The following is a 21,558-nucleotide window of genomic DNA, read 5'->3' as shown; positions in this document are numbered from 1 at the left end:
GCGAGTGGGAGCTTCGGCAAAATAGGTCCGGCTGGAAAGCGAGGCCCCCTCGGTGTTCGGTTCCGCGCGCGTCGTTGGTATGGGGGCGGTGGACTGCCATTGCCACCTCGCCGCGCCCGAGTTCCGAGGGGTGAGTGGGCGGCGCGGTGCGGTTTGCACCCTGCGGTTGGCCGCCGCCGCTTATAATTCCTTCTCCCTCTCATCTCATAAGCGTTTCCCTGGGTGAGATCGAGGACCCATCTGCTCCAGCGACCCGTTTCCCACGGTTTCCTACGGTGTCTAACCCCAATAATAATAGTTTTATTATTTATACCCCGCCCCTCTGGCTTGGTTTCCCCAGCTACTCGGGGCGGCTTCCAGCAGAATATAAAAACATAATAAAACGTCAAAAACTTCCAGAATATCTTTGGTGATCACTCGTAGCCGAGTGAGATTGTCTTCCATAAACACGGTTTTAACAATGAGTCCGTAAGTGACTGTAGAGGCCAATTCTGGATCCACACGTCCTTCCACAGTGGGGACATTGGGTCCCTGGCGGGAGTTGATCACGGTGTGGATTTGCCAAGCGTGCCTTCCTCCTAGCTCGTTTCTCTCTTTCGAGTATCTTCAAAGTCCATGACACCTTTGGAAAACGCTGTTCTCCAACTGGAGCGCTCACAGGCCAGTATTTCCCAGTTGTCGGTGTTTATACTAGATTTTTTTAGATTTGCCTTGAGACAGTCTTTAAAGCTCTTTCGTTGACCAATATAAAAACATAATAAAACGTCAAACTTACAAACTTCCCTATACACATGCATAAAGTCGCATGCTATCTACTATTAGCTTCCTTAAGTATGAATTACTTAATGTCTGCCATTAACAAACCATATTTCTTTTCCAGATTGAAAGCAGTATTTGTTTACCAAGTAAAACTACAATTAACATGCCTCCTCCCTGGGGAGGATGTGCAGGCGAAACAGCTCAGTCGGTAGAGCACGAGACACTCTTCATCTCAGGGTCATGGTTTCGAGCTCCGTGAGGCCTTCCAGCTCTGATTCTGTGAAAAGCCCCATCTCCTTCCGCAGTTATTCATCCCAGCAAGACCTCTTGGTCTGGGACATCTGAATTTACCGTACTTCAGTCCCCGTGTGAAAGGGGATAGATGTCTCCAATACTGATCAGTAAAAATGTAAACAGCTCATCTAGGGCCCATATAACATAAAACCAGAAAAAAATTCATTTTACTTTTGCAAAGTGCATTTGTTTGCCTTTATCTGTACCTGAATATATGAATTGAAAAGGAAAAACACTTTCATGAGTAGTTGTAGTAGTAATAGCTTTCCTTCTGTTTGAAAGAAGGGACAGTGGTGGTTTAAATAAGTAATGTTTGCCAACTTTTAGGGGCAAAGAGTTATTGAAAGAGAAAGGACACATTTGCCATTTCTACTGCTTTCTCCCCTTCTTTACAAATTATTCTGCTAGCATAATTACGTATATTTTTATTATCTTCTAGGACATTGAAAGTGTATTGGAAGAAGCAAAAAAGGTTTGTAGTTATATCTATATATTTTTTGCAGTTAAAGTTTTATAGGCAGTAGATCTATAGATTTTGATAGCTCAAGGGCTTAGTTTGTATACTAAGGTAAATTAACTTAAGGAAGTTAATTGAAGTAAAGTTGTCTGTCCCCACCTCTCTTCTGCAGTCCTCTGCACCCCCTGAAATCATCTCTGAATGATCAGGACCCCTCCTGAGCAACAGGGAATGAGTTGCTGGGGAAAGAAGATTCTACCAAAATCGAGTTTGGAGCCTAAGATAAGTGAGGAAGTTCATGGAGCCCCCTAGCAGCCCCCCCACTCCATCCCACATTGTTCAGGAAGCCCCCCTCCCTTTCTGGAAAGGCTTTTTGAGGGGTTTCAGGTACCTGTAGCAGTTATGAGGGGGATGGAAAACTTTTCTTACATGAACTTCCTTGAGTTAAATTCTCCTAAAGGCCGAGCCATTTTAAGGTAAACTAAGAAACAGGAATCACATTTATTTGGAAGGAAGATATGGCAAAATCAGTAATTTCAAACAGATGTGTTTATGATCAGATTATAAGACTTCTCATTGTTATTGTCAACTGTAGCTAACATTTTCCCATGTTGTTTCAGTGTAAAGTTTTGGCTCTGGTGGTAGTTGCTGAATACAGAGAAGATTTTGAAAAAATTATTCAACTTTCAGAAAGGTAACAAAGTTTCTAGTTCTTCAGTCTGTTTCACAAGGTATAAAAAAAGTTACAGGCTAGAATCCAAAATGATGAACAACTTGTTTAGCACATCCAGATACTTTGGATTTTGCTTCTCATATGACAGTTCTGTCATGCTGCATGGTAACTGTTTTTGGTTTAAGTCAAAATTACATTGTGATATGATGATAATTTTATTATTTGTACCCTGCCCATCTGACTGGGTTTCTCCAGCCACTCTGGGCAGCTTCCAACAGATATAAAAACATAGTAAAACATCAACCATTAAAAACTTCTCTAAAAAGGGCTGCCTTCTGATGTCTTCTAAAAGTCAGATAGTTGTTTATTTCCTTGACCTCTGATGGGAGGGCGTTGCACAGGGTGGGCGCCCCTACCAAGAAGGCCGCCTGCCTGGTTCCCTGTAACTTCACTTCTCACAGTGAAAGAACTGCCAGAAGGCCCTCAGAGCTGGACCTCAGTGTCTAGGCTAAATGATGGAGCTTGTGTTTAACGACCATGTGCTGTTCAAAGAAAAGAAAAAAATCTCACTGGACTTTGGAATGCCCAGAGTGTTCCAACCAAAAGGAACACTTCTGGAGCCTTCCCATAGTATTTTATAAATTTCAGCAATTTGATGTTGTTGATTCTGTGATACTTGAAATATTCTTTTTTTTTAAAAAAAGATTCATAGTGATATAATGGAGAATCAGTGCAATATACTTATTTATTTACAAATTTATAAGCTGCACTCTCTTAAAAAAGAACATAGCAGAATACAGTATAGAAAAACAAAATAAACAAAGATATATCTAAAAACATAATTCATACATTATTAAAAGCATTAATACATACTGATCAAATTAAAAAGAAAATTTATGTTGCAAAAGCCTGTGTAAGCAACAAGAGACATCTGAATGAATGCAGGATGCAGGGCCTGCCATTCTAAAGGCTCAGTCCTAATGATGGCAAATCCAACCTCAGGAGTGTAGGGAACCACCAGAACTCACTGCCCTATCAGAGGCTCTCAGTGATCAAGGTGGAGCACAAGGAATCAGATGGTCCTTAAGATACTTTGGGTCCAAGCTGAATTAACACAACTACAGTGGTGCTCCGCAAGACAAACACCTCGCAAGATGGAAAACCCGCTAGACGAAAGGGTTTTCCGTTTTGGAGGCGCTTCGCAAAACAAATTTCCCTATGGGCTTGCTTCGCAAGACGAAAATGTATTGCGAGTTCCCGCGGTTTTTTTCCGCTCCCCCCCCTTTCCTAAGCCGCTAAGCCGCTTATCAGCTGATCTGCTAAAAGTCGCTAAACCGCTAATAGCGCTAATCCGCTAAGCTGTCAATGGTCTTGCTTCGCAAGACGAAAAAACCGCTATACGAAGAGCCTCACGGAACAGATTAATTTCATCTTGCGAGGCACCACTGTACCTTGAATCTGGCCCAGTAGCAAGCTGGCAACCAGTGCAGGGTGTCATGTTGCTAGTAATCTGTTGCTGTGAATAGTCTTACTACTGCATTCTGCACTAGCTGATGTTTCTGGACCATATATAAGGGTAGCCCTGCTTAAAACACATTACAGTAATCAATCATAGCAGGTGGAATATTGAACTTGGACCTGGGAGAGAATGTTGAACCTTGATGAGATCAGTAATCCCACGAGACTCACTGAATGCTCTTGAGCTTGTCACTGTCTCATAAAATAAATGTATTCTGGTCTTGTTTTATGTGGAAAATGTTATGGTAAATAAAACAATGGTGCTTTAAGAGACATTCACGGTCAGAGTGCAAAATTTGAAAATGCTATTGTTCATAAGCAATCAAAATAGAAGCAATAAAATCTTAGTGATTGTGTTGATTGGAATAGCAAAAGCTGTTACCTTTTCAGTCCTCTTTCTTTTTTATTTAACCATAATACATGTCTGCCCTTTCCCATTACTTAACACTTGTTTGTATCCAGGTACCCAGGATTTGTCTTTCCATGTCTGGGCATCCATCCAGTTCAAAGTAGTCCAACGGGAAATGATCGCAGTGTTACGTTAAAGGTGAAATGGCAACCAGTTACAATTGCAGTTAACAATTTCTGTACTGTTTTTCAGTTTGCCAGGTAAACTTATCGGTTCCTATTGCATGTGGTCTTGCAGCACTATTTTTGTATACGGAGCCCCTTCTTCCCTGTCTCCTGCTCTCCCAGAGCAAACTAGAGGTATCCTCAAAGGAGCGTCAGAAAGAAAATAAAAATTGGTGCTGGGCAAAATAACTTCCCATCCTTTTTTAGGCGTCTAAGCAAGATCTACAACTTAGCTGTCATCAATGGAGGTTCACATAATTCCAAGCTAGATGCATAACAAGCTTACTTCAGAGCAGGGATGTGTTGTCAGGAGGTGATTTTCAACAGTACCTCGGAGAGCAAACAGTTAAGACATGCTTTTTAAAAGTCTGGCTAGAGGTGATGGAGTGTAGTTCAGCAGCATCTGGAGAGGGGAGCACAGGTTCCCTATAATAATTTTCATTGGGGAAACTAGTGTAGGGTACGGTCCAGATAGGAAGCATGCTCCAGGTGGGGGCCTGTACCTGTGTCTTCAAAATAAAAGTAACCAATCTGAAGCATCCTAGTGTGATTAACTACGCACATAGCCTGCCTCTTAATCATGGATGGGGAATCTGTAGTCTTTCAGGTGTAATGAAATAAAAAAATTCCTTCCAGTAGCACATTAGAGACCAATTAAGTTTATTATTGGTATGAGCTTTCGTGTGCATGCACACTTCTTCAGATACCACGCGAAAGCTCATACCAATAACAAACTTAGTTGGTCTCTAAGGTGCTACTGGAAGGAATTTTTTTATTTTGTTTCAACTACAGCAGACCAACACAGCTACCTACCTGCAACTCTTTTAGGTGTAGTTAGGCTCTAGCTCCCCACAGTCTCAGCCAGCATAGTCCATGGCAAAGGGTGCTGAGCATTATAGTGCAGCCACATCTGTTGGTAGGTGTAGGGTACAGGTTCCCTGTCCCTGCTCTTAAGTAAACTTACAATGTGTTTAGCTTGGAATGCTCGGCTAAAAGTCCCATTATCCCTCACCATTGGCTGTTTGGGCTGTGAGTCCAACAACAACCGGAGGGGGGCACGTTGACTATCCCTGCCTTAAATTTATATTCCACAACCCAGATTACAGGGTTTGCCAGGCTGACGTCGCAGACCTAACTTAAACAGGACAAGGAAAAGTCACTGTGTACAGCAAAATGGCATTGCTTTAGTTATACAGAATTGCAATTAGTGAATAACAATACTATGATCCAAGAAAGATGTGTTAAAACTTCTGTGGTGTCTTACTTAAATACTGTAGGCCCACAGCTTGCGTGGGGGTTACATTCCAGGCATCATGCCTAAATCCTAAATCCCCAATCCCCATATCACAAATCACGTATGGCAGATGGGATTGCCAAAGTCATTTTCCCCAGAACCCTGCCCTCTTAAAAAAAAAAAAATTAATTGCCACACACGGAAAGCTGAATGCACACAAGTTAAATGTACACAAGTTGCAGGAATGTATGAGGAAAAGTGGGTTATAAAATAGGAGTATGAGACAGAAACAGTGGTGGGAAGTGAAGCAGACATCTGAGTCTACTGTAATTGTTTGAGGCCTAAGTGTTCATTTCACACTTACACAAGATCTTTGTGCAGGATCTGGACGAAGCATTGCCACTCATAGAACTCTATAAGGACCGCTTGTTGGCTATTGGAGAAGTAAGTAGAATCTTTATAGCTTTTGGTGTTCAGCTGCCAGAAGCACTGGGCAGCACAACCCTAAATGTTTTTACTTGTAGGTCCCTAGGATTACAGCTGCATAGCACAATCCTTTGCATGTTTACCCAAAAGTAAGTCCCGTTATGCTCAGTAAGGCTTACTTTGAGGTTCGTGTGCATAAGACTTCAACCTTAGGCTACACTCCTATGCACATGTAAACTGGGAGTAAATCCAATTGAACTCAGTGGGACTTATTTCTAATTAAGCACTTAGAGGATTGTGTTGACGATTCACAAAACAATGTGAAATTCTTGTCGTGTAGATATTTGCATGACGAAAAACCCCACATGTAATTTGCTGAGTACAGAACATGTTCTGGGAAGCTGTGATGGGTTATAGCAGGCTTCCTCAACCTGGGCCCTCTGGATGTTTTTGGCCTACAATTCCCATGATCCCCAGCTAGCAGGACCAGAGGTCAGGGATGATGGGAATTGTAGTCTCAAAACATCTGGAGGGCCGAGGTTGAGGAAGCCTGGGTTATAGTGTTCCAGAAAGTGTGCACACACTGAAATAATGTATATTTGTGACCATCCTATATAATAATTTATATTTCATATAAGGATATAAAGTGGGATATAAATATAGAAAATAAAATTTTTTAACATAAATTATACATGTTGTTTCTTATACCACCCATATATGCAGTTGTCACATATGATGATCTGCATGTCAATAGCACAGTTTTTCATACAAGGAAATATTTTTGATGTAGAAATTGTGTCATGTTAGATGTAGCCCTTTAAACTTTAAGCAAGTTCTTGGCTTTTTCACAACAGTCAACATATTGGATTGCTGATTAAATGCTTGATTAAGGACCTTGGGTGTTTCACAAAAATAGCAGGTCTTCAATAATACGTTTCTTGTCAAGTGTAAACTGCTATAGGAGACTTTGGGGTCAAGTCTGCTTTTATTAGTGCTCCTAGCTGAGTGCATTTTGTGCTGATAGACAAAGTAAACCAACAATTTCTATCAGTGTTTTTGAATTCCCGTCTCCCATTTTTCCTGCAGGTTGGTCTGGATTTCACTCCCAGATTTGCAAGCACTGATGAGCAGAAGGAAGGGCAAAGACAAGTCTTGATCAAGCAGATTCAGCTGGCAAAACAACTTGATTTGCCTTTGTAGGTCTTGTGTATGTTGCAAGAGAGACAATTAGTTTTATTTTTGTGAATGAAAAAATCATTTGATGTGATTGGAATTCAGTTGCTAATTAAACCAGAGCATTGTCTAAAATGTTAGGGACGCGGGTGGCACTGTGGGTAAAACCTCAGCACCTAGGACTTGCCGATTGCATGGTCGACGGTTTGAATCCCCGCGGCGGGGTGCGCTCCCGTCGTTCGGTCCCAGCACCTGCCTAGCAGTTTGAAAGCACCTCCGGGTGCAAGTAGATAAACAGGGACCGCTTACTGGCGGGAAGGTAAACAGCGTTCCGTGTGCTGTGCTGGCTCGCCAGATGCAGCTTGTCACGCTTGCCACGTGACCCGGAAGTGTCTGCGGACAGCGCTGGCTCCCGGCCTATAGCGTGAGATGAGCACACAACCCTAGAGTCTGGCAAGACTGGCCCGAACGGGCAGGGGTAACTTTACCTTTACTTTTACCTTTATTGTCTAAAATGCAGTGGTCTAATTAAAATTATTAATGCAATTTATTGTATTATCTATTCCTCGTATTAATGGAGGAAGTGTTTTTGCTGTATTTTCAGGGTTACAGACTGTGTTGCTGTATAATCTTTGCATAGTTCTTTTGAGATGTTTCCAGGCACTCTGCAATAACTCTTCCTACCTATTTTGCTTTAAGCAGGAATTCAGTGGACCATCAAAGTGCAATTTATTTGTTTACATAATTTTTAATAGCCCTGTTCTGAAGGCTTCAGGTTGATAAAAACAGAGTTAAGAAATGTAACTTGATTCAAGCTTAATCACATAAAAAATGCTAAAACTCCACCCAGGGAAGTGGTTTATCCGGCATGAAAACCCAGCCCACAGTTTTGCTAACAACTCCTGCTGATATCTTTTGTTCTTCTTGTTTATCCTAGAAATGTCCATTCCCGCTCAGCTGGAAGGCCAACCATTAACCTCTTAAAGGAACAAGGTATAATGTTTTGTTTTATTTACATTCAATCGGTTTGTTTAGTTTTCTTGCCAAAATACGCAGGGCCTGTTCACTGTGGGGGACAGTCAGGTTTTCCCCCTTTGGATGTTAGACCAGAAACAAGAAGCAGGCCTGAAATAGGATCATAGAATTGTAAAGTCCATGCCGGACTATGCAGATGCCCCATACAGGGATCGAACCTGCAACCTTGACGTTATCAGCACCACGCTCTAACCATCTGAGCTATCCAGGCTCAGCCAATCTTACACATCTGTTTTAGCATAAGATCCAGAGCCTTCTCAATTAGAGGCACAAGTGAGGTTTTTGAAGGCCCTGGGCACTATACTTTAGAAGGAAGTTATCTTTAGATGATAGTATTATTATTATTATTATTATTATTATTATTATTATTATTGTTATTGTTATTGTTGTTGTTGTTATTATTATTATTATTATTATTATTATTATTATTATTATAAATACCATTATTTGACTTACTAGTTGCTTACTCCAATAAGGTCTGTAAGCAATTGGCAAAGGCTTAAGAGACAAAGACATAGCATAAAACCAGGGGGAAATGCACTAAAGCCATCACAGTGACCCATAAAGCAACCCAGCAAATAGCAGAAACGTCATCAGCGGAAAACAGTTCAGCAATAAGCAGCAGGACATAGTCGGTCAAATGCCTCGGAGAGGAGATACATTTTTACCACAGGCCGAAAGGGTGCTAATGATGTTGGCAGGCAGACCTCGAAAGCATTCCTCAAACTGGGAGCCACAACTAAAAGTGCCCTCTCTCTTATTGCCACCTGTGGCGTTTGCCCCTTCTTTTGAAAATGTCTGTACGGGGGAGAGAAAGAGTTAATAGGTAGCCCAATAGAAAAGCAGAGGCGGAGCCTACCTGTTTATAAAAGGGCTTAGCCCAGGGTTTAGACAGTTGGTTAGTAGTTTGTTAGTTGGTTGGTTGGTTGGTTGGTAGGGAAAAGGCAGTTGGGAAAGCATTTGGCAGACAGATGAAAATAGAGAGACAGTTAGTGCAGTTGGTTCTTGTGTGAGGGGAGGTAGAAGAGTTAGAGACAGAATAAAATAAGACTTAAGAGGATAAAAGGTAACAGCGTTTCAAATGCATTTAAAGTTTATTTGTGTTTGCAATAAACTACAATCTTCGTTGTTAACTTAAGAACCTGACTGAGACTAAGTGATTTACCGGGGAGGACCTGGTTGGTGGCAGCGGGTTAGTGGTGTATGGGTCAATAGTCAGTGAAACGACTGGGGGCTCCGTACGAACGCCACAACACCCTCTGAAGGGGCACCTAGAGGAGGGCCTCAGATGAAGAGAGAAGGGTTTGGGCAGGTTTATATTGGGGGCGATGCCCTGAAAGATATCGGAGTCCTAGGCCGTACAGGGCTTTGCAGATCAACACCTGTTCTGCGAAAACGTACTGGCAACCAGTGCAGCTGGGCCTGCCAGCAGTCAGCTGGCTGCATTTTGGGGTTTGGGCCAGAGTCATGCCAGGCAAGTCAGGAGATCACACAGCCAAATATGAAATACAACATTAATATATTGTAAGGGATATAAACCTGTTTGTAGAGCCGCATTCCACAAGTGCGCCTCTAGCTTTTTGTAGAGCCCTGTGGATCTTTGGATCACATTCACTGCCTGGTCTGCGCTTTGGTGTTTCTACAGGAAGCAAAAGTTCTTTTCCTGATTTCTGTCGTTCTCCTTAGGTGCTGAAAGGGTGCTGCTCCATGCGTTTGATGGCAAGCCGTCGGTGGCAATGGAAGGGGTGAAGGCTGGGTATTTTTTCTCCATTCCTCCATCTATTGTAAGGAGTGAGCAGGTGAGATTCAAGAAGTCCTGGCTTCTGGCTATAAGGTTCTTTGTTCATATCTCAAATCTGGTACATGGAGCCAAAAGGATTTCCCACCTCTGCTTTAGCTGATTGATTTCTTTAATCAGTAGGAGATGAGGACACTCTAATTTTTGGAAGCTATTTTGGTTCTCCTGCCACTGAAATAAGGAATGGAAAAGAAGACATTAACAACTGCTTCCAGTTATTGGCAATAAACAATTTAATAAACAAAATTTTTTTCGCTGTCTTCAGAAAAAGCATTTGTATTCAAGATCTGGCAGTATTAATATTTAATTATTTGGGTAAAGGAGGCTCAACTAAACAGTTATTTAATCTGTGGACAGTTCAGCTTTTTAAATGTTTATTTTGGCTGCTTGGAGAACGATGATGCTAATTGCTTTCCTTATTTTGTTCAAGAAGCAGAAACTTGTGAAACAGTTGCCCCTAGAAAACATTTGCTTAGAAACTGACTCTCCTGCGCTCGGCCCTGAGAAACAGGTAAAGTATCATAGAATCGTAGAGTTGGAAGGGACTCTGAGGGTCATCTAGTTCAGACCCCTACAACGCAGGAGTCTCAACTAAGCACCCATGACAGATGGCCAGCCAACTTCTGCAACACAGTTTATGATCACGATCCTGTTTGGGAAGAAGTGGCTTGAGAACATATGTTGAGTGATGGTATGGCAAAACAACTACAGTTGGGAGGAGGAGATCTCAAGAGGTCTTGACAGTGTTGGGAAAGGGCTGGGTAGAGTAAATGGAGGCTTGAGTGCAATAGGCTGACCTACTGGGCCTCCACCTCTGTAAAGGGCTCAGTCATGAATATCATAAAAAGGTCAGTTTCAAAGGTGGATAAAAAGAATGGTGCTGTTAATAAGAGCCAGAGTACAACAAGGTAGCCCAGTCAGTAGAGCATGGGACTCTTAATATAAGAGTCATGAGTTCAAGCCCCACGTAGGGCATTTCAGGATGCCCCTGTATTGTTGTCTAGATGCCTAATGCTGTCTAGATGCCCCTTTAATGCTGTATTGTTTTTAATACTCAATTGGGAGCAGCTCAGAGTGGCTGGGGAAACTCAGCCAGATGGGTGGGGTATAAATAAATAAATTATGATGATGATGATACCTTCCAACTTTACAATTCTATGAGGATTTGAACCTAAACAGAAACTGAGTTGGCCATAGATGTGGCTGGAGACTAATGTCACTTATTTGTATTTCAGGTGAGAAATGAACCAAAGAACATCTTCATTGCTGCAGAATACATTGCTAAAATAAAAGGGATTTCAGTGGAAGAAGTTATAGACATAACAACCCAGAATGCACAGAAACTGTTTCCCAAACTGAAGAACTTTCTCTGAATATAACTAATGTTCTGCTGTCCCTTAATATATTTGTGTGACCTGGCTTCAATATATTCATAACTTCACAATTTTTAAGAAGTTATGATGTTCCCTATTGGTTGTGTCTGTAAATTGAACCAAATATAGAATGGTGCTATATACAAACTCTCCTTAATTTGACATTGGCACTTTCCTAATAAAAGGACCATAACCATTGCATGTTTAAAAAAATGTAACATCTTTCATTTTCTCTGTACTTAAAAAACAATAAAACTATCTTGTTTTGTTTTTAAAATTTTTATATAGGCATTTATCTTATTTGTATGTCTTCCCTTTCTCCATGGAGTTCTCTGTGTCTTAGTTCTGACTGTATAAAAAGGGAATGTTGATGTCCTATTTACCTCACAGGAAGAACAAATTAGAAGACGACTAGCACCGGAGGGATAAATGTTATGCTTGGGAGTGGAATGTGGCCCTCGAGGCATCTCTCTCTGGCCCTTGAGACACCCTACAGGCCACTCCCCTCACTGGCCCTGCTTTGCGTCTTGGACCTTTTGTGCATTTGCCTAGCTCAAATGTGTCTTCGAGCTCTCATAATGCTTTTCCCTCGTCTTTTTAATGGTGGTGACTCTTACACACACCCTTCCACAGTGCTACCCCACTAAAAATGTGGGGGCTTTGCAGGTATCCAGTTGGAACCCCAAAATGATGGACATAGGAAGCTGCTTTAATACCCAATCAGACTAGGTAAAAGGTAAAAGACCCCTGGACAGTTATGTCCAGTCAAAGGCGACTACAGTGGTACCTCGGGTTACATATGCTTCAGGTTACAGACTCTGCTAACCCAAAAATAGTGCTTCAGGTTAAGAACTTTGCTTCAGGATGAGAACAGAAATTGTGCTCTGGCGGCACGGCGGCAGCAGGAGGCCCCATTAGTGGTGCTTCAGGTTAAGAACGACCTCCAGAACGAATTAAGTACTTAACCCAAGGTACCACTGTATGGAGTTGCAGCGCTCATCTCGCTTTCAGGCTGAGGGAGCCAGCATTTGTCCACAGACAGCTTTCCAGGTCATGTGGACAACATGACTAAACTGCTTATGGCACAACAGAACACTGTGACGGAAACCAGAGCACACGGAAAAACTGTTTTCCTTCCTGCTGCAGCGGGACCTATTTCTCTACTTGCACTTTGATGTGCTTTCGAACTGCTAGGTTGTCAGGAACTGGAACAGAGCAACGGGAGCTCAACCCGCCGTGGGGATTCGAACCGCCGACCTTCTGATCGGCAAGTCCAAGAGGCTCAGTGATTTAGACCACAGTGCCACCTGCGTCCCTTTCAGACTATTTGCCCATTTTGTCCAGATATTGTCTACTCTGACTGGCAAGGTGACCTTTCTGAGGTCCAAAGAGTGAGTCCCAGCTAGGTCTACACACTGTTCTCTCAGGAATCTGTCTATGCTTCCTACCTGATCCTTGGAGAAGACAGAAATTGGACATCAGCCCCTCTGCATGCAACACATGTGCTCTGCTACTGAGCAATGGACCGTCACCGGATGTGACTGCTAGATTATGGTCCAATCCAGGAACGGGGAGATTGTGGACCTCCCAAGGCTGTTGGGAGTCCAGTTCCCGTCATCCTTCACCACTGTCCACACTGGTTCAGGGGGTGATGGGAGCTGGGAGTCCTGCAACATCAGGAGGGCCACATGTTGTGGAATTTGTGTGAGAGCCAAATTCCTGTGATAACCGTCGGGGAAGCAGAGACCGTTTTTCTAGCAACCTGGGGCTAAGCAGGAGTTGTTGCTGGCCAGGCGTGAGGAGAGGAGAACGCTGCCAGATTCATGTTCCTTCCAGCAAACTCCCTGACCTCCCTTTACCTCAGCAGCTGCTGTGGGATCAAAGGGGTAAGGAAGCCAACTTCTTCCTGCTTCCCTGCTCTCCTGTGGGGAGGAAGAAAAGAGGGAAGCAGCATGTGTGTGTTTGTGTATGCACAGGCGCGCACACACACAGATATTGGAGAGTAATTTGCTTCAGCCTGAAGCTGTACCACTAGCCCTCTCCATTAATATAACAAGGTAAGGTAGTTTGGAAAGGATTTGAAGCACAGATTGCTCTCAGACGGTGTGGGGCATCTGCCATAAAACATGGGAGCAGATGGCAAAAGGCAATCTGAGGTAAAAAAATTAATGTGCACCTAATGCATATATTTATATATATGATCTGCCACCCTGGGCTCCTTAGGGAGCAAGGGTGGGATATAAAATAAATATAATTTAAACAGAATATATGTTAACTCATTTATTGAGCCTCCCCTCCTGATTTGTTTGCTGGGAGATAAGGCAATGTTGTTGGCTATTCAATTAGCATGAGTAACATGCCTTACATACAGGAGATCTTGGGGTCCCTACCAGGCCCCGGTGGTACAGGTGGTTCCGATAAACTGCGAACCACCTGAAAAAGTCTCCTGCTGCTGTTTTCTGCAGATGCAATGGAGGCGGCGAAGAAGGCCCTCTTCGCCGTCACCATTGCCACTTGGTAGGCTCGACGTTGAGCTCTAACCCGTGTCCGGTCTGATTTAAAAAAACAACAACCCTCAAAGCAGTTTACAAAGACAATAAGACAACCAAATCATCAGGTAAAACTGTTAAAAGCAACTATTTAAAGCATTTTTATTTTTTTAAAAAACAGAAATAAACTAAAAATAGATTAAAACATAAATCAACATTTTCCATGTTTTGTTTTGTTAAACACCAGAATGTGTTTTGTAGCACCAGAAAGAGTACAGTGAAGGGTTTGTGTGGGCTTCTGGCTTCTGGATGGTGCCTGTCAAATTTTAGGCACTTTATAAATGATTAATAAAATGCCCTTGCTTTCCACTGTATGGGCATGTATGAAATCAAGATATATATTCCTTTATAGGTACTGAGAGGGGAATAACAAGTCTAGCTCGTTTCCTTTCTAAGACAGAAGTGGGTGCCCTGTGTATGCATCCCTAACAGTGCTTTAGAATACAAATAACCTCCAGGTTGTTTTTCAAATCAATCACAGTTCCAGAAAGACATAGCGGTCAAAGAAGCTAAAAGATGTCTGCTATGCTGAAAGAATGGACATGTTAAAGCAGAGACAAGCAGGGCAGGGTTGGCAAACAGCCAAAACTGAAATTGAAAGAGTTTTTATTGTTCCAAGTACAGTACAGTAACCTGCTTTTCCAGCTCCACCCCAGGGAAGTTTATTCTAATAATTAGGGGAAAATATTCTAATTACTATGTGAGAACATGCATCGCTACCCCTTTTGGGGGCAGTGGGCACATATATAATTTTGAGAAAGTGCCGTGGGCGCCAGCCACAAAATGGCTGTTATGGGGGTGAGGCCTAACACAATATGGCTGTTGTGGAAAGTGTGGCCTCACACAAAATGGCAGTGGTAGTTGGTGCCATTTGGGACTGGCAGAGGGCAGGATGACCCCAACACTTAGGGGAGCCAGAGCCAACTCATTCTAGTTTTGTTGATATCCTCCTCCCTACAAGGGCAACACTGTGGCTAAGAAACTAAAAACTAAGCGCTGGACTGGATATAAGTATGTTATGTTATGTTGTTATGTTGACAGATTTTATATTAGTCTTTGTTCAATCTGATGGCAATTAGTTTTAGCTTCCATTGGGGGTCTTAGATTTATAGGATTATGCATGTCTTGTGGGGTTTTCTTTTACCGCCAGTGCTGTTTTGAATTGCTTGCATTTTGCTGGTATTTTGCATGCTTGAATGTTTGTTTTACATTCTGGAGGTTTGTTGCTTGTGGTGAGTGACAAACAATACATAAATAATTGGTTATAAGGATTTCTGCCTGTTTCAGAAGCTTCACCATAGCCGTTTCAAAGGTCTTTTAAGGCTTTGAGGTCTAGTAAGGTTTTGCTTGCCTTGGCTGGAACTTGCTGGCTGTTCCACACATGAGAAGCATGATAATAATTTGATCACTATTGCAAGTGAAGAATGTTTTGATTTCTTTGTTACTGTGATTTTTTTGGCTTAACTGCCATGCTGTTAATCAAGGCACATATGCCATCTCTTTACCTTAATGTCTTTGTGAATTTCAATAAGAAAATATTTGTTGAGATGATATGCCATGAAATTAACCCTCTGAAACAACATCTCCTAAACTTTGAAGCCATCCCATTCTGAGGGAAACATTCTTTTCTCATACAAACATGGATTCTTCACCTCTATCACCAAGTCTCTAGCAGATAATTTTCTAGAACTTCGCCCAGTGTTTTAGGATTGGGGTTGAGCTGAATGTCTTCTCAGGATCCCTGCTAGCCCAATAATTTTATCATTGTAAGAGGCGGGTCTGCAAAAGACAGGGGCTGTTAAAATGGTCAAACCAGTTTAAAAGTCTGTCAAGTGTCCTCTTTGATTTTGTAAAAAAATACTGTAGCACCCTGCTTGTGGTTAACGCTTAGCTGGAATGAAATATTCAACGCAGCAATAGAGAAATTAAAATAATAATTTATTTGTCAGACAAATAAATGAGAGGCACAGTGGTATATGGTCACCAAGCTCTGGCCTGGCCTCCTGCCATTATGGCCAGCACTTATATTTCCTTAACCCAGCCCCCTTGCTCCTCCTGTGGCTGCCTCTGTCCAATCAGCCTGGTTGAAATTCCTATTGGCTGTTTGCTAGAACCAATCACAAAAGATACACCCATTTCCTTTTGCCTTTTATGGGAAATAAAAGCTATATATTCTTCTATCTATAAATGACAAATAAGTAGTCATTTATCTTACATTTGTCTCAACAAGGAACCTTAATTACCAGCTCACCTCTTGCCCTCCTTGCCCTATTGCCCTCCAAAACAGATGGTTAATAGTTTTAAATTTTTATCTTAAACAGATGTCAAGGATCTTGAGTTCACATCATCATTGAAAGATCTCCTTCTTTTGGAGGTCTTTAAACAAAGGCCTGACAACCATATGTGTGCTCTAATGATGTTTCCTGTTTGGCAGGGGGGCTGGGCTGATGGCCCCTGTGGTCTCTTCCAACTATATGAAATAAGAATCTAGCATAAGGATTTAACATTTCTTAGTTTCTAAATCCTTTGCATAATTACATTTAAGCCAATATATTTCATACATTATCATAAATAGCTTTTTAGAAGAATAAACCTTCTCAAAGTAAAAAGGAAGGAACAGTTTACAGCCTCAAAATAAAATAGGAAGAAACCTCTTCTTCTGTTTACACCCCCCTTCTCCAGCCAAGCCAGCTGCTTTTCCATTTGCTCTTGGCCTTTTAACCTTAGGAAAATATGGCTCAAGTTTAATGGGAGGCACATGGTTTTATTTTACTATTTACCAACTCTTAATTATGTTTTTCTCAGCTTTTTTTATATTCTGTAATATGTAGGGTCAGTGTAACCTTTGCTCTCAGCCTGTAATTCCCTTTTTACGACTTTGAGAATTGTTTTCTGCTATAAATCAGGGGGGCCCCTTGTCCAGGAGGATAAACATCTTGCCAAAGTACTTAGGCAGCTGGTCTTCTGCCTGGCATAAAACGTTTGAAAATCTTTAAGCTCATTTTAAAATACAGGCCCTGATCAAAATATAAGCCTTGATAAAAATGCAGGCTATGATTAGATGCCTCAATACAATGCTGCTAAACACCAAAAACATTTCCAGTGACTCCTTCCAAAGGAAACCAAACCAGAATTAGTGCAGCACCCCTGGAACATCTTATTGCTCTGAGAACTGAGGTGAGCATTAACAGCAGCATCACAAGTGTTTCCAATGATCACTCCAAAATTTGAATCAAATCCCACATTGCTGCATTTTAAGCCACATAACACTTTGCATTCATGAAGCGTTGACACCACCTATTCAGTGGATAATATCTCTCTCTGTGTGAATTAACTTTCTCCATCCTAAGTTACTCTGTTGGACCAGCTTTTAAGAGAAACAAAGGGAACTTTAACTAGCAACTCGATCTTCAAATTGCTTTTCTGGCAGGATATAAATGGGGCTTCTGTCAAGAAAAGCAATGACAGCTGGCGCCTCTGAACTTCATTGTTTTAACAAAACTCAACATTTTCTTGTGGCTGGGTTCCACACACACCTCTCAGTTCAGATCAAATGTGTTTTGTTTTCAGGAGCTGAAATCAGTGGTACTGTCAGGGCAGCACTCCGTAGGCTAAGCAGAAAGGCCTCAAACACAGCAGGCCTGTAGCACATTTCCCCCTCAAAGAATCCTGGAAACTCATAATGTGCTCAGAGCCACTCTGTTGTTTCATTTTACCTATATGCCTTTTGCACCTGGTCCATCTTGGAGGTCTAGAAAAAACAAACCTCAAAGCAGATCCCAAAAACTTGAGGTCTGCCTACCCCAGTAACCATACTATCTTAGCTTACTGAATTTTAAGCTGCTCTCAGATTTGTGTGGTAGAAATTGAACTAAGCCTGCCTGTGCTTGCAATTGGCCAGAGATAAGAAGTATCACAAAACTGAATCAGTTTGGCTGAGAGACTTTATCTCTCCTTCTCTGTCTCTCTCTGTGCACTGAATTTTACATTTATTACAGACACCATATTGCTGCCAGTGCTCCTTTGCAGTAAAAAAAGAGAGGGAGCCAGCAAAACCATTTACCTACTGAAATGATTCTGCCCTTGCCCATTCAAGGATCTCAAACTATGTCAACCTCAGGCTGCTGTAGCACCTTAGAGTAGACCAGCACTAGATATGTGATGGCTGAGCCAGCTATGTAATTTTATTTACTATTAATTTTAATCTTGCTTTTGTATTGCATATATTTTAACTCCATGTGTGCTCATCCGTTCAGTTAGGTCTGTGGAACTGGCACTTTTACAAGTGTTTGCACCCCACTTGCAAGAAATTGGTCCTTCAGCCCACTCTTTGGAACTCCTTACCCATATTAGGCAGGTACCTTTGTTGTACATATTGTTGGAAGGTACCCCCGCAATGCAGGAATATGCAGCTGTCCCATACGGGGATCAAACCTGCAACCTTGGTGCTATTGGCACCATGCTCTAACCAACTGAGCCATCACTGTTACATTTCAGCAAGCCTATCCAGGCATGTAATGTTAGCATGCAGTTTTAACAGGTGGTTTTAATAAATATAATGGTTTATAAATTACTTGTTTTTTAAATATTTTTTAACAAGTTTGTTTGTTTGTTACCCACCCTTTACCCTAAGGTCCCAGGGTGAGTTACAGTATTAAAAGACAATATAAAAACAATTTTGAACAACTTGCAACCATGAAAATGAGGTGTGTCCTAAAAACATAATCTCAAATGTCAAAATGTATGATAACTTGTTATGTAACCAAATGTTATCTAACTTTTAATGTTTGTTTTTATCTGTATTTTTAAATAAATAGTTTAGGCTGTCTTTTGCAAACCTCTTAGCAGCCTACTGTTTGAGTGTTATATAATTAAATAAGTAAATAATGAATTATAATAGTATCCTTTTATCATAATATTTAACTTAACGCGTAATGAATTGTTGTTCCAAACACATTGCTTTATTGTGATAATTACCTGATGTTTATTCTCAGCAGCTTTGGGCACAGTGGAAAAGCAGCTTATAAGGAAACTAAATTAACCACTGGTGCTTGACTGGGTCCAAAGTGAATGTAACATCAGTGAATAATCTAGGGCAGCCTTAGCTGATCTGGTGCTATTATGAACTACAACTCCCATCAATCCAAACATAACTAATGATCAGGGATGATGGGAGTTGTAGTCCACAACACCTCAGAGGAATTAAGTCGGCCACCCCGATCCAGGCATTTTAACGTCGTCCTGGGGGGGGGGAGAGAAGTAAGAGTTGGTCTGTGTTCTGTGTTTAGAACAGGGGGTGCCAACCTTTTTGGACCAGTGGCCACATTTTGAATTTTGGGAGAGTGCTGGGGGCACCAGCCACAAAATAACTCCTCTGGGGAGCCATGTGGCATAACCCAAAATTAGATAGACAGCCATCCTCAACAACTTTACTCTCCCCATAAGTCAGCTACGTTCTCCAGGTCCTGATTGTAGAGGTTGCACAAGACTGATTTTACACAAACAAGCACAGATGTTGTTGCTGTCTTAATAGGGAGGGAACATTCCTCACTACCAGGAAAAATATACAAGGTGGCCACATGACACCCACTCTCATTTCACAGAAACCAGTTAGTGTCATGAGGCTGACAGAGAGATGCTGGGTTTCCGCAGGTCAGGAAAAGGCTGGAGGCTTGAAATGCAACTGACTTCTATTCACAGAAAGTAACACAGTGGGGCCTCTGTGGCTCGACTCCTTCAGCTTGAGACATTGGTGGAAAACTGACCTCTGGTCCTGCCTTTCCCTACTAGCCTCTCACTCTGGAGACCTCCCCAACAGACAGAGACTGCAACGTGAGGATGGGCCTGCCTGGCCCTTTGCTTGGCAACATGCAGGGCTCTCCTGGAGCCGGGTTGGCAGAGGAGGAGAGCAGCAGGATTGAGACTGCGCTGCTGCGCGATGGCAGGTGTACCTTCCGATTCCTCCTTGTGTCTGTGCTCACACTGAAATGCTCAGCCTCCAGCCCTGCCCTGGAAAGGCCTTCATCTTCTGACACACACACACACACACACACACACACACACCAGTCGCTCCAACCTCCTGCTTCTATTACCTCCCAGCTCATCCCCACCCCCCAGTCTCCTCCCTGACATCCCACCACTAGGACCATGGAGTGTCATGGTCCGGTTCACAGGCAATTGAAGTCCCGACTGGGGACGTCAGGACCGGGGGCAAAATGGCGGGGAGGGAGCAGGAACAGGAGTTCAGAAGCCAGGAGTCAGGAAGCCAAGAGTCCAAGGATCAGAGAGCTGGGAGTCAAAAAGCCAAGGGTGAGGATCAAGAAGCAAGGAGTCACAAAGTCAAGGAGCCAAACGCAGCAAGGTAGGAAACATGTTGCTGTGGCAAAGAGCTGAAGGGAAATGCTGATCTTATATCCCTTCTCGGCTCTTGCCACGAGTTGCAGTGAGTTACCAAGCAGCTGCACCTGTGTGGCCGCACCTTGCCTCTTCAAAACAAACTTAGGAAGTCCCCGGTCCTGCAAAGTCCTACTGGTCACAGGGCCTGGCTCCTGCACGCACTCCTGACATGGAGTCTAAGTCCTCATCTTCCCTGTCCTCCCTGGGGAGCTCCTGGGCTGGAGGCTCCTACCACTCCTCCTCATCCAGCCAGTCCCTGACAGAAGGCAATTGCACATTTAGCCCCACAACTTTCTTTCAAGGCAGGCTAGAGATGTACTTTTCCCCTCCCTCAATGAAAGCTCAATGTCTTGGGCACCTGCTCAGGTGTTCCAGTGAAAGCCTTTGAAGGTGCCATGGTGCACAGCTGATCAACTCTGGAAAGCAATAATAGGAAAAATAACATCTTCTTACATAACAGATCTGGGCACCTTCTGTTTTATTCAGAGTGGCATCTGCTGACTTTGGGGACCAAGCTACATTTTCATTCCCTTTTTTAATATTTTTTTGCTCTGCTGTCTCAGTTAAGGCAGAATAAAATGTGTTCAGCTTCCTTTTACACAGATCTGTCTAGCAGCAGTTCATGGGCCATGTCTGCTCTAAGGTAATGTCATCTGGTCCTCAGCAGCCCTATCCAATTTTAGTTAAGGTATTGCACTTTTTGTTGTTGAGGAAGCTGCCTTATATCAAGTCAGACCAGGCATAGGCAATCTTCAGGCCCCCAGATGTTTTGGACTACAATTCCCATCATCCCTGACCACTGGTCCTGTTAGCTGGGGATCATGGGAGTTGTAGGCCAAAACATCTGGAGGGCCCTTGGTCCATCAAACTCAGGTTGTCAACAGTGTTTGGCAGTCTGTGGGATTTTGAGAAGGGGTCTTCCCTAGCCCTCCTTGGAGATAGCAGAGATTGAACCCAGAGCCTTCTGCATGCAAAGCAGATGTTCTTCTGCTGAACTGCAGCTCCCTTCTTTCAATTTTGAGAGCAGTAAGAATAAAGTATTGCAGTTGCCCCATGTTTTAATATTATGTAACTGTCTTTAATTATTTGATTACTGAAACAACAAACACAAAATGTTCTCTTAAATAGTGCATTAGATACAAGCCAAGTATGTTAAATTTATTTCTTATTCACTTAGTCTGGACCAAGGAAATAGATACAAATTTTTAAATTAAAAAAAAACATACTGGCATATTTTACATAACTTATTTTCAAACTACTGTATTTAATTTGTTGGTAACCAATTTAATTCAAACACGGA

The 21,558-nt window shown here is 42.4% G+C and overlaps 1 protein-coding gene across 5 annotated transcripts; it reads left to right on the top strand.

The window, feature by feature from the left end:
• The first annotated feature begins 3 nt into the window (after nt 1–3).
• Nucleotides 4–11,572, top strand: TATDN3 (TatD DNase domain containing 3). 5 transcript variants are annotated; one of them, XM_083733757.1, is made up of 10 exons: nt 14–222; nt 1,493–1,524; nt 2,129–2,204; nt 4,164–4,248; nt 5,890–5,952; nt 7,021–7,130; nt 8,045–8,100; nt 9,829–9,941; nt 10,374–10,451; nt 11,176–11,572. In XM_083733757.1, the coding sequence occupies exons 1-10, from the start codon at nt 80–82 to the stop codon at nt 11,311–11,313; spliced, it is 894 nt and encodes a 297-aa protein (XP_083589883.1). In that variant the 5' UTR covers nt 14–79; the 3' UTR covers nt 11,314–11,572. The 5 variants fall into 5 exon arrangements, with proteins under 5 accessions (XP_083589884.1, XP_083589883.1, XP_083589882.1 ...); XM_083733756.1 differs by having other exon boundaries at nt 15–222; nt 10,371–10,451; XM_083733760.1 differs by having other exon boundaries at nt 37–130; nt 1,493–1,525; nt 2,131–2,204.
• Nucleotides 11,573–21,558: the final 9,986 nt, after the last annotated feature.

This window comes from Podarcis gaigeae (assembly GCF_964106915.1).
Source record: "Podarcis gaigeae genome assembly, chromosome: 3".
Lineage (NCBI taxonomy): Eukaryota > Metazoa > Chordata > Lepidosauria > Squamata > Lacertidae > Podarcis > Podarcis gaigeae.
Note: the sequence above shows the minus strand (reverse complement) of the source record. Positions and strands in the feature narration are given on the sequence as shown.

What these genes read in the sequence shown, in the direction of transcription:
- TATDN3 (XM_083733756.1), top strand. Translation starts at nt 80, where the DNA reads ATGGGGGCGGTGGACTGCCATTGCCACCTCGCCGCGCCCGAGTTCCGA. An exon ending in TCTCATAAGCGTTTCCCTGG is followed by an intron (nt 223 to 1,492) that starts GTGAGATCGAGG and finishes ATTATCTTCTAG; the next exon opens with GACATTGAAAGTGTATTGGA. An exon ending in GCTTGTTGGCTATTGGAGAA is followed by an intron (nt 5,953 to 7,020) that starts GTAAGTAGAATC and finishes TTTTTCCTGCAG; the next exon opens with GTTGGTCTGGATTTCACTCC.